Below are 13,656 nucleotides of genomic sequence, written 5' to 3'. Positions count from 1 at the left end.
AAAAATAAATATCCTTTTCACTACTGGAACTGATGCTGTTACTACCAAGAACAAATAAAAAAAACATAGGATTACTACTTCAATAATGAATTTTCATCTTAATCCAACATTTGTTTTTAAAAAAATACTTGGTCTTTATCCATGCGTAAATTATAAATAAATGTGTTATATTTTGTTTACTATTTAAGATTGTGTGAAACACTGCTATTACAAGTAAACTGATTAGTTCAAACACGTCATATCCTTGTTTCTCACCAGGAAAAATATGCATTGCAGACCAATCTTAAACACTGCACAATTACTATAGTATGCTGGCTAGTACCTAGCTCCACTCTCTTTTTTCATGCTCTGCATGCTCTGAATTAATTTAAAAAAATCAAGCTGTTACTGCAGAAGGCCTGTGTCCTCAGAACTGGGAATGTTGCTGTAATAAATTTGAAACAGCATGTCTTTTAAGCTCACCTGAAGCCAATTTGATTAATGTGATCAGTGTCTAACAGCATCTTCCATAGGAGACAAAGAAAAAGCGGAGATGAACCTTGAGCAGAAAAGTGTGTGATTATGTCATTTTCATTGGTCATAGACTTCCACTTTCGGTATTCTTCTTCCACATTCTTCTTCAGGTTAAAGCGGCTTTCCTGAGGTACATTATTCTGCTTGAAGAACACCTGAAAAAAGTAGGCTTTGCTGTGACTGAGAGCCTATAGAACAACATTTGAACAGGTAAACTTTAAGAGTTCTTACTTTCTTACGACTTCTTACTTCCTTTTACAATACAACCTATTAGGTAGGGTTGTTATTTCACTGTGACATAATAGTGACTGTTTCATCACTAACATGACAAACTGCCAGAAAAAAAGGCTTCTCCAACTTTTTATTTTATTTTTTTAATTTTTAAAACATCTGATTTGCCTTGCACCAGAAGTATCAGTTGACCAAACTTAGCCTAAGAATACTCCAGGGGAAGCTAATGCTTTTCTGAAGAAATAGCAATGTCACAATCATGCTGCATTCTTCAGGTACTTGAGATTAATGCAGTCTAGACAGGGGAAGAATCCCACCAACTCACAAAAGGCAAAGGATGTTGTTAAGAGGGTAAGTTCACTGTGTTTCCAGTTATAAAATCATGAGTTTTAAACTATTACCTGCAGAGGAGCTGGGAAACAGCTTAGTGTATGTGATGCCCAGTTATGTGGAGTAAAACTCATGATAGTCTGCAGTATGTCCTTGCACCAAGTTCCCTGAATTGAATCAGAACCTGTGAAAAAATCTAGAAAATGGATCAATGATATTAGAATTTCACAGAAAAAACATTTCTTATTGGTATTCCTTTTGTCATCATATGCATCAAGGCTTTGCTAGTTCAACTCAGTTTCCATTTTGTCCAACTTCTCCCAGCCCTTTTCTTTGACTCTTATTTACTCTACAGAACCACCTGGATATTACCTTTCTCATGCTATTAACAATAAGAAAATTATTTTTAGGTTTTGAGCTAGAAATAAAGCAATCATGATTTTAACATTTTATATTTAATTTCCTGTAATGGCAGCAAGATAAGTTTCTGCTGATTAACTGATTAGATTTTTTTTTTAAAATCCCGAGGAAGATAATGATGATGAAGTTGTCAGATGAGATTTTATATTGCTTTAAAAAGGCTTCTCAGAAGCACCTGTCCCAATTAAGTAGAAATAAAACAGAAGCCTCATTCCTCCAACCCTTGTGTTGATTTCATTAAAGGTTCAGAAATGGTTAAAAAAAAACAAACAAAAAACCCACAAAGAAGTCCTTTTCCTTTCAAATCACCTCTACCAGTCTTTGTGAATCAGTTGTTCTAACTCTTCAGCGACTTTCTAGACTAGAATCATAAAAAAGGAGAGAAAACATACCCGTCAAAGCTAACAAAAACCTGATCCATGTCATTGCATATTGTTAAAACATTAAAACACACCACAGAAGCTTCCCCTTCTCCCTTCCCCAAGAAAGGAAACCCAAAACACACACTACTTTTTCTTAAATGTAAGCTGTAGAGGCTTCCACATGAGCAGTACAGTTGCTGTGAATATTCTATGGTTTTTTTCTAAATGGCATGTATCAGTAGTCAATACAAATATTTAAATTTAAAATAATGAAGCTAAAAATAAGTCAGTAAAAAAACCCCAAACCCCAGTCATATGGTACCTCTGTGTAAACTTTTAAACAATGTCTGATTTCACTACGGTTTTAATAACAGCTTCTTGCCTAAATAAAAGTAGCTACAAGTTAAGATTACACTTCTTTCAAAACCAGAAGTGCATGGAATATGTTTTATGACTAGATCATTTCCATGATATTCTATTGAATAGTATTTTAGAGAAATGGCTTGACCACAGCTTTTACTTGGATGTACGGCTATTACCTGTCACATGTGTTGCCCTTGCTAGAGTTAAGATCAAAGCCCTGTTGAGTTCTTCTGATTCTCCTGAAAGAACTGTTTTGGGATCGCTGAGGAACCGTGTGAACTGCGGTTGGACTTCCGAGCTGCCCAAAGCTGTGATTAGTCTTAGAGCAGTGCTCTCAACACTGAAAGAAGGAAACAGTCCAGTTAGCAAATAATGTTTCTACTACTGCTTCTAAGGTTCCAAAACCACCTATTTTTCCTCCATTTTCTGCTTCAAATAATACAAATCCAAAAAGATCTGTTTTGAAAATTATGCTCTTAATCGTTTCGAAAAGTTTGCTGTTTCTACTGTTTAATAAATTTGTTATAAACTATTTCAGTACTTTATTTTTAAATAAAGCACTCAAAAGTAGATTTAGTGAAAATTCCAGCTGCAGAGCCCCTGAAAAAGAGCCTGAAGTCTCCCCAATTTAGAGCCCACTCACTGTTACCTTTTGCACATCTTCATCTAAAGAAGGGTACACAGATGAATAAATATATGCAAAGCCAGAATAAAAAGGCATGAATAATGCATAGGAAGCTTCAAAGCTAACTACCACCTTGAAGCAGACAGCACTAAATTGTCCTTATTAAAGAAATGAGGAAGTTGAGGAAGTACAGCTTTTGATTAAAAGTACTTTTACTTCCAGTGCTTTAGATGGAAGCACTTTTCACACCAGGTAGTTTGAAGTAATTGAAAAGACTTTTATAACATTGTGTCTTTGAAATACCAAAGCCATAGATAAGTTTATTCCATTTTTGTTGCATGCAGTGCTTATTAAAAGTGACTAACATCTGTATTTCAGATTAAGATGACTAAACAAGAGTGAGGTGAATAAAGAGAGCAAGACCTTGAATTTAAGGAGAAACTTGTTTTAATTTGTTTTCTTTATGCTTGATAAAGGATACGCAACTGGGTAATTTGAATTTGGACTAAGAAACTGAGAATCCTGGTCCAGTGGAAGGTGTTTCCGCCCATGGCAGAAGAATTGGAACTACGTAATCTTTAAGGTCCCTTCCAAGCCAAACCATTCTATGACTCTATGAATTCACTGTGTAATTAAGATTTTCTGGGTATGAACTGATAATAATGAAGTTGCTCTGTTTCACATACTCCTACAAGATTTATTGTACTCTGAGAGTGAATGGACACTATTTTCTACAACTTTTCTACAATGAACCCCAGATTCTACATAGAAACTGAATCTCATACTCTTCAGCTTTGTTAACAGTAAGTTACTCTTAAAGCTTTTCCCTGGAATTATCTCCATAACCACTCTAGAGCTTCTCTAACCAGGTTTTCCATCTTTCGTGTATTTAAATTAGCCACTGTTTTATGCATTGTTTAGGCTGCTATAAGACACACACCTTGATGGAAGTACTCATGTCCCGTTTAAGCACAGTTCTCAAGGGATTATGGCTAAATATGGCAAACATCACTCACCACAGATGAAGCTGGTTCTGATTAGTCTGTGGCACAGCAGCCAAGGAATGAAGATGGCTGAGGAGCTGGACTCTGTAATGAGGCTGGATGTGATGCATCCGATAGCTAAACATTTCTAGCAGAGTATGCAAAATTCCCCATGCGTGAGATTTGAACACTGTTGGCAGGAGCTGACCTTATGAAAAAAATTTTGTTAAGTAAGTTTTAGAATGGATCACACTTTGAAATACAGCTACAGAGTACACTGGTGTTATTAGGCTGCAAGTCAGATATTTGATTTGAAAAATGTACTACCTCCAAAGAGCATGTGTGCAAGTGCTGTCTGAAGATGCTGTAAATGTATAGAGCTTAATAATTTTTTGAATTAACATATACAGCAGACATGCAAATTATTTTAATGAGGGCAATTAAGTATCCTGTGTATCTAATTAGGTAACTTTGCTTACAATTTTCCATTAAGCATGTTTTTGCACAATGCAGCATAACTAGGAAGGTCTTGACCATACAAGTGATGGCATAAATGGACAGCAGCACATTCATCTGAAATTTACTGCAGCACTAAGACAACTTTTACAATTTCTTTTACATTAAAATAATTTATATATGCTGCATCATTATATTTTCAGTTTTATTATGGTCTCTAGTTGCCATTAAAAGAAAATACTACTTAACAAAAGGAAGGGGGGAAAAAAAAGGTTTTCTTTCTTACTGATAAAGCCTTTGATGCCCAAGGATTCTATTTCCATATAAACCAAAAGGCGACTATAGGTTTCCACAAGAGCAGGAGCCAAGGCCACACTAGATTTTGCATGGGCCAACTTAATCACCCTTGTAGCTATGCTATGAATTAGACTGAGGAAAGAGAGAAAGTGTTTTTCAATCAAAAACATGGACTTGAAATTTATTAACTACTTAACAGATCCATACACAACATGTTCAGGCACAGGAAATCTTTCTCATGATAATTAGCCACAAACAGATTTATGGGTTTAAAACCAAAAAAAGTTATCTGCATACTGTACCTCATTTTGGCATGAACTGTGAGTGAATCCAAGAGGTTCATTGGCAACGGGGTAATAGACCCTGATGCCGTACAGTTAGTCCCTGGAAGAGGTGTTCTCATGTTGCCATTTCCATAAATAGTCTCTACTAGTACACCCATTGGCAAAGTGAAACACTCTGAATTGGTTGAATAAGCATTGCACAACAAGGCAATTTTGTAGTCATTCATCTGTAAACTTTTATTCCTTAAACTCTGTTGCAAAAACCTGCGTACCGAAGAGGTTAAACATTAGGCAGAAAGAATGCACAGACATTCCAAAAATACCATCACAATAACTTCAGTCAAAAAAATCCATTATAAAATAGTAGAAAAAAATCAAAATAGTTGTTAATTGCACCACATCAAAAGAACTACAACTTATGCCACAGTTTCATTGTGTTACGATTTTTCTATATTAAACACCTCAGCAGATAAATACACTTTAAAAACCACCTTTCGAGATGAAAACTTAACCCAATGTACTGCTTATCCACACTTTCCAAACCACAGCATAACAAAACCAGTCAATTTACTTTCAGATTCTCCATTAGCAATAAAGACTTATTATTCTGCAATAAAATATATCATTTCCATTAGCTGGATGACAGCATTTCCCTTTTTATGAAATATTTTGAGTTTGAACTTTGTCTTTTTGAATTACTTTGAACTCATTCCTTTGATAACCTTTATACAGCAGCCCATCACACAATACATTCTGAATACAGACTTGGAACCTCCTATTTCATTATGTCTAGGCACAAATCAAAACATAACAAAAACCCCACACTCACTCATGGTGAAGTTTGAGAGAATGAGGAATGGGAATCTGTAACTTGGAGTTGTCACTATGGGCCTTCCGATTCAAATGAATCCAAATGCAGGTCATTGCAAAAGCATGAGTTGACTGGGGTTTGTTAATATCAGGTACAGGAATGCACTAAAGAAAGAACACATGAATGTGACAAATCACATGGATTAATGTGCAGAAAATCGACTTAGATAGACAGTATTCACAAGGTCACGTTTTTCTTTTTTTCTGACCTGCAGTACCATAAGGAACATTTTTAAAGAACGGATTCTACCCTCATCGTTGTATGCAATGTTAAATCAAGAGCTCTGGAAGAGACCTGGACCTCAATAATTATTCTGAAAAACACTCAAACCAAACAAATTATCTAAGACTTTGGCAAAAGGAAATTCATGCTTAGAGTATACAAATTCCAGACATATATAGTTACAAAGTATGCGCTTTTCCTCTCAGCCTCACACATACATTATTCTGAAATCGGTTATGCTATGTGCTTCCATAGTAGGTACTCAGTGGTTCACCAGTATTTTCTGAAAAATCTAAATTGTTCAGCATCACAGTTAATCCTTAAAGATTAATACATTTCTTATGAAAAGGTAGAAATACACCCCAAAATTAAAAGTTTTGGATACAGACTCAGGTATATTACTGCCACTGGAAAAGGCACTCTGGCTCTCTCCTTTTGCCAACACCAGCATTTCTTTCCCTTTGATACAGTTCCTACTGCACAAGCACCACTGGCTGCACAAGTGAGACCACCACTGCATAATCAACAGGACTGCAAGAGAGATACTTGTAAGAGCAACAGCCATAGATAACATTTAAAGTGCTTGTGAAATTGAACCCTAAGAAATGCCCTAGTCACACAAAGACTTTAAACAAGTGTAACTCGGAGTCATCACTACAGCTAAAGTAGTCCCATCACTCTTCCCATATTTTATGCTGACAAAAGCAACTGCAAGCTCCTGACACAAATTGTACCAAAGAATTTCTGTGAGTCAAAACTAATATATCGGGGAAAAAATTGTTACATATCAGTTTGATACACCACACATTTGTATTATCATAACCACTGACCCAAAGCAGAAAGCACTATGAAAAGAGTTAGCAATCACACTTCACAGTGCTATCATGATAAAAGTTTAAGAACTTCTAACTGTCCCTTCTAGAGGAATGTATAAAGCATGACTAGGATTGGATCTGTCCCAGCACAATGAATTTTAACTAACCACTCAGTTCTTTGCAACTGAAGCTGTCTTTCAGTGTACTATTCTGTTACAGCTCAGATGTAACAATAAAATTACACGTTTTTCCTTAATAGTCTCCTCAGTGCTTTAACAAACTCCTCAAAACTTTAGTCAAACCAAAGTCAAGGAAGAGAGGAGTCAACGTAAGTTTCTTCTTGCCCCTAAAAACAAACATGTTTACATGGATAGGAAATCCAAGTAAATCCTAAATCCTAAAAAAATCATTTAATTATGAAGCATCTCTCTTCAACTATGCAGCACGTATGTGTTTTAAGAGTGACTCAAGAATGATAGTAATACTAACATATAAAGGTCCCAGTTGAATTAAAAATTAGAGACTTACTTCTTTCTCAGGATACAGGAGGTCAAAAAGCTTCATAACTGGGAGGAAGTCAGCCAGTGCATTCTTCTGGATGCTGCCAGAGATGAACTGGAGGAGCACCCACATTAAGTGGTCTCTCCCCTTAATGAGACCACGGCCTGCCAACTGTCAAAAACATTCAGTAACAGATAAATACTGCACACCGGAGAAAAATCACTGCAAAGATTCCCATAAAAGTACAAGGGCAGACTAAAACAGTTCCAGCAGAGATCAGTGAGAATTTTATAGCAGGACTTCAGTAGAAATGTACATCATGTTTCCAGAAAGAAGAGAAACAGGTACATTAGTTGTAACACACAAACAGACTCTGGGAGAGGCAGAACAATTAATGGTAAGATTTAAAATGCATTTAACTCTTGAGGATCACTGCTTTAAAAAATTAGCAACACTTAAATACTATCTTAAATTGTCACCCTGCAGCCTTGTAGTGAAGTACAGTATTGTCATTAGCATCAGGCCACAGGTTTTATAAACTCTTTCTATAAAAAAAGTCTCTGAACCAGAACAACTTGGGCTTGCTTCATCTGCACTCGTGGATTTTTTTGTGTGTGTGATTTAATTTACCTGTAACAGCAATTCTCTAACAACCAATACACTACTCTTACCTTGCTTGCTGTAGTGTTATATTAGATTTGTTCAATTGTTTTGTGTCATGACTATTGTTTTGATGGTTTATCAACAGTAATTACAGAAAAACAGCCCTGGTAAAATTAATTTTAGGGATAACAAAGACAGCAGAGAACTACAATCCATCACCAGTAAAACATAGCATACAGAGTTACATTTTTATGTAACATGGAACTGAGGACAAATGAAGATGGAGCAATGTGTAGTGCATGTTAGAAGCTGTATCTAAATAGTCACAAGTTAATCCTATAATGAGGAGAAAGAACACCCCTTTCCTACCATCAACAGCATACAGCTCTCTAAGCAAAGAGCTCAGGATGTTGCTGACTGACTGTAACCTCTCGTTTCCCTTCTCAGGACTGGCATCACCACCCTTAGAACTCAGAGAGGCATTGAGCACCAGAGAAAAGGGCAAATACCAGTATCAGTTTTAATGGAATTATTATTATAACTTGGGAGTTTGATTGTCAGTATCACTGTAATTGGACAAATTACCTTTGATTAGATTGCTTTGAGTTGATTGATTAGACAAACAGCAAGTTCCCGCATTCATTTACATGGCATGTTTTTTAGTCCACAGACAGGGTGTTCATTCTGTTTTAAACTCAGTTGTAAACTAGATGCAACAGCACAGTACTTGGATCTTCTGAATTATGCCAGTTTATCTCTTTATTCTAGTTATTCACACGTTTTGAATCCAAACACAATGCAACATCCTATATATGAATATACTAAATCCAGACCTAGCTCACAGCACCGTAACTTGAGAATCTGACTTACTCCTATACAGCACAATATTAAAAATTTAGTTAATTCTTGCACATAAGGTACTTCTTGCAGGGGTGTGTGACAATTTTTTAAAACATACTTGTTTCGTTTTTTAAATCCCTCTTACCACGTGTGAGCGATACAAACAATTTACCTTTTGATGGAGCGACAGGACCATATGAGGAAAACTTGCAAACTGAAAGAGCACAAAGAAAATGAGCTGGCTGGAGAGATGCTGCCACAGAAGCTGACTGGTTCCACCATCATCAAACTTCTCTTCAGTCTCAGATCGTTCCATGGCATACACCACAAGATCCACCAGCTGGTCCTCCAGCACAGGGCAACGTTGCTTGTGCTGTAAGGCAGAGATCAGATACAGTATTCCAAAAGCCTTGCCATTAACTCCAGAACTTGCACAGTTGAAGTTACAGTACAGTATTTTGAAAGAAGGCTGGGAAGCATGAGATGAAGTCTGAATTTAAGTTAAGGATAAGTCAGTGTATTAAAGCTGCACTATGTCACAGGTCACAATGACTTTTACATTTTATCATACATTACATAATTGCCTACTCAGTTCCAAAGCACAGCTCATCAATGCACAAATAACATCTGGGGATTTTGTGGATTTTTTTTAACAAAGGCAAGCAGAATGTTATTTCTTTGATCTTGCATTCACAGAAAACAAAGTCTTTTAATGCACAGGTAGGGGTTCTTTTGTTTGTTTTGGATTTTTTGTTAGTTTTTTTTTCTTCCCTCTTTTCAAAAGTAGGGCTCACCACAAAGAAAAATATGTATCACCTATATCACCAAATGCAGAGGAAACATCCCAATACCTGATGTAGGTATTTAATGACTATTCTCTTTTTCACTCTCATTTTGGGCTCATCTATAAGCCTACCAACTTGCAGCAGAATTAACATCTGGTCATTACTCGTATAATTAGATGCTGTCCTATTGACACAACACCACAAGTTACAAGACAGCATCAAAAAGGCTTGACAATTAATCAGTGGTATGTTCTACATACTATGAATAGAAATTACATCTCATAGTGATGAGCTCTTCGGATGTTTGATGGCCACAATCTTCACATTGAGCTACACAAACCCAGAAATAAAGATACACACCATCTCTGATGACTTCTAGTAACGATCAAGTAAGGGATGTATTACATATTCAGATGCACATTAATACAGATGTATATAAAAGAAGGCCCACTACGTGTGAAGATTATAGATCTTCAGTTGAAAACCATCAAACATAATGTCATATGTTACAAGTTCTTTAATGCAACAACCTTTTCTTATCACTCTGCATTTGTATTGTTACACTCATACAATGTACTGTTACTAAGGACAAAAACTTTTTGGGAATTAAACTTACTTTAGAAAATGCTAGCACTTTGGAAATAATCTAACCTGTTTGTTTCAATGCAATCTGTATTCCAGAATGGTCACATTTATTTATTCATTTATTTGGGTTGATGCCTGTAACATAATGCAGCCTTAAAGAAAAAATTATTACTTTAATGATACAAAAGAAAAGGAGCTGAGCTGTTCAAACTCTAAACATGAAAATGCAGTATCCCTTTCCAGAGGCAAAAAGGTGTTTGTAAACAAGTTTTAAAATATCACCCAAATACTAATAAAACATTTTAGGGATGCCTCAGATGAGTTCTTTGACTTACTAGCCAGGCAGACTAAAAAAACCCTTTTAACTAATAAAGATATAATAAAAGTAAAGAGAGATGCTGAAAGGAGATGCTTGTTCTACCTTCATTGATGGTAGTCTTTTGCTTTGAAAAAAAAAAAAAGATTCTCTTCAATTAAAGACAGAATGCAAGAATTGGAGAAGTTGTCAAAATACAGTGAACAGCATCCCCTATTGCATGCTCTTCGCCAGCTCAAAAGTGCAGAAAGCTACAATTCCAGCTGTGCTTTCTTGAAGCATGCTTAACACAAACCTCTAACTAGAACAGAAAGCATCAATTATACCTTTTCTTCCAGAACACCATGTCATTATCACAGACCAACCATGGTACAGGTTTACACAGAGCAGTGTTATCACCATCAAGTCAGAATACTTCGGGTCTTTTGTAGTTCATTTTTCCCCCCCTCCCAAAGCAACTAATTATGAAGCAGAGCAGGGTGCAACAGACAACACTAAAGACTAGTTTATAATCCAGCATGCAAAACTACTATGTACAGGGCTTGAAATTTAATAGTTTTCTAAGCACTGGGTTAATGTCCAAAAGCCTAATCATGTTAGGCTATACGAATTTAGAATAAAGTTATTGAAAGAATACAACAGGAAAAATATTACTGTTAAAAAGAGAGCCAGAATTTCCAGTAGGACTTTTCATTATTATTATAATTCTAAGATTGGGAAAAGTTTAAGAGCAAGAAAATTTAAAAAATTAATTCAATCTTTTATTCTGAAAATCATACTTTTATTGCTTTAAGAACAATCTCCAGTAAGAAACATAGCAATACTTCATGTTCTATCTTCATTAATTTAATTTTCTGGGAATTTTTTTTCTGTATTTTTAGTGAATATACATTTTTGCACAGATTTTGTACTTGTAATTTTAGAACACTCAGAAATAAAATACTGGCTGCACAGGAATTTGCAGGATTGGGTCCTTGTTTTATTAATTGCTCACAACTGAAAGAACATCTCAGTATATACTGAGATGAATAAAAATACAGGTGACAGCTGATTACCTTCATAAATAAGTAGGAATTCATGTTATGGTATGGTTTAAGTAAAACAAAAACAAGCAACAAAAAAACCCCAAACACAGTTTTGGATTGCATATGGAAAAATATAGCATTCAAAATCACTATGCTTTTCTCCTAAAGAGAAAATAATTCAAATTTTTATAATTTGGTTACACAAACACATATTCTCCATTTTGTCCTGAAAATAACATTTAAAAATCTGATGAATAACCTAATTGAAAACATTTTTAAACCATAAAGAAATACAGTGGGGGGAAAAACAGCTACCATGACACTTTAATTTCTTGAGACTAGCCCTCTGATGATGGAGTAGTGGTGGTACTTTAAGTGGATCAAAGCTTCTATTGGATGGTGGTTTGTTGTTCTTATGTGAGTTTGGATTTTTTCTTTTTTTTTTTTTTTTTGGGTGGGGTGGTGTTTAGGTGGGCAAGGTTAGCATTAGATGTGTTCCTTCCTAAAAGAAAAGTATTTTAAGAAGTCGGTAAGGCTGGCTGACAGTTATGATAGTTTTTGAATATTTGAATATTTTAAACAAACAACATTTACTATACTTAAGAAATGGATTCAGAAGACCAAATCACAGAGACCAAAATCCCTACAATAGTAAGTGGATAAATGATATCTCCAAAAGTCCAATTCAAAATGCCTGAAGTAGTTAATACAAGACAGAACTACTCCCACACTTCCATTTTCCAAGACTGCATTCTACAAAACCACAAAACCTTAAAGCTTATTCTTTGTATTATGTCTGATTCTATTTCTACCAAGTTTGGTAGCCATTCTCAAGTTTTCCTCATTAAAAAAATGGAGTAAGTTTCAACAAGAAACTTGTACACGTGAGTGTTCTCAATGCACACCCCTACAATCAGAAATATATAAAAATAATCACACCCCTTAAATTATTTGCCAGGTTAACATAGGTAATATTGGATAGTAAGATCCCAGCTATTTTAAACATAAAAGTGAAAGGAAAGTAAATTTTTGAATATTGCATTCTGTCATTCCTTTCACAACGCATGGACAGACAGGAAATAAACAACAGCTTCCCTAAGCTAATTATCCTGGTATTCTATCCTGGTTTGTAGCTAGGAGAGAATACAATTACACATTCACCTGAACAGATTATGGCATAGATAATTTCCTACTCAAAGCTGCAGATCACCACTGCTGGTTGAAAAGGTGTCCAACCAAATATACTATTTAAAGAGCAAAATCATTTAATACAACTGCTGTTAATTAAAACTTTGTATAACATTACAGAAACAAGACACTTGAAAATTACCTTCTCTTTCAAATATTCCCCAAACCAGAGAAATAAAAGTAACAAAGCTTGTGACTGTTTAGAGGACTACAGTAAGATTGTAACTGCAATTATGCAAGCTAGAATGGCTTTTTATTCTTCATGTAAGTATGTACATACAGAGAAAGTAAAGATATAAACAAAAACATCCAAAGTGACTTCATGTCCTTAAGACATTAAGTAAATTTCATTTTAAGAACCAACTGTAGGATCCCTAAACTAAATCTCAATCTGGTATCAGGGCACTAAGACATTTTGAACTGTTAATCATTTTCAAAAAAATAGATAGCTACATAGTTCAAAAAACTTATTAAAAAGATAACTAAGAATCAGGAGTAACACTCCAGCTAGTAGCAGAATATAAATTGACATAGAATCATAGAATCATTTAGACCACTAAGATCCAGTCTAACTGCAAACCACGATAACAGACATGATAAAATACAGTTTAAATCTCTACTTCCTATAGACTAATTCAAACAGGTATACAAGAGTACGTACTATCCCACACAGAAGAACACAGTAGCAAAATCTCTAAGTCCCCCGACACCAAGAGAAGACACATTTTGAAGTCCATATTATTACATCTGGACTCATAGCCATACAATTGACAAGGGTATTAGAAAACCTCATCCCACAAGAAAACTTAAAATCCTGAAAGGAACATGTGAATCTATAAATATATGAAATTTTACCTTCCTTTTTTACCCTGCGAGGTTAACAGGACAGCTGGATTTGTATGTTTTTTACACAACAAGAGATGGCTTGAATGAACAGTTTTCTAACATAGATCTGCTTAGTTAAGACTGAACCACAAAATTTCGTTGTTCATCTTCAAGAATATTTGAGAACTAGGACAAATCTGGCTGAACCATACCTAG

The 13,656-nt window shown here is 35.2% G+C and overlaps 1 protein-coding gene across 2 annotated transcripts in view; it reads right to left on the bottom strand.

Annotated features, from left to right (window-relative positions):
* Positions 1–13,656, bottom strand: part of MED23 (mediator complex subunit 23) — a 36,353-nt gene that overhangs the window by 11,975 nt on the left and 10,722 nt on the right. For both annotated transcript variants that reach the window (XM_027751933.2, XM_027751929.2), the window contains 9 exons: positions 8,889–9,089; positions 7,301–7,444; positions 5,694–5,839; positions 4,883–5,128; positions 4,570–4,712; positions 3,861–4,035; positions 2,396–2,559; positions 1,146–1,270; positions 463–668 (listed from right to left, as the gene is read on the bottom strand). In XM_027751933.2, coding sequence (XP_027607734.1) covers positions 463–668; positions 1,146–1,270; positions 2,396–2,559; positions 3,861–4,035; positions 4,570–4,712; positions 4,883–5,128; positions 5,694–5,839; positions 7,301–7,444; positions 8,889–9,089 — 1,550 coding nt within the window. The remainder of the gene's footprint in view (positions 1–462; positions 669–1,145; positions 1,271–2,395; positions 2,560–3,860; positions 4,036–4,569; positions 4,713–4,882; positions 5,129–5,693; positions 5,840–7,300; positions 7,445–8,888; positions 9,090–13,656) is intronic.

This window comes from Pipra filicauda, unplaced genomic scaffold, assembly GCF_003945595.2.
Source record: "Pipra filicauda isolate LSUMZ 115617 unplaced genomic scaffold, ASM394559v2 scaffold23_size5868930_pilon, whole genome shotgun sequence".
Classification (NCBI taxonomy): Eukaryota; Metazoa; Chordata; class Aves; order Passeriformes; family Pipridae; genus Pipra; species Pipra filicauda.
Note: the sequence above shows the minus strand (reverse complement) of the source record. Positions and strands in the feature narration are given on the sequence as shown.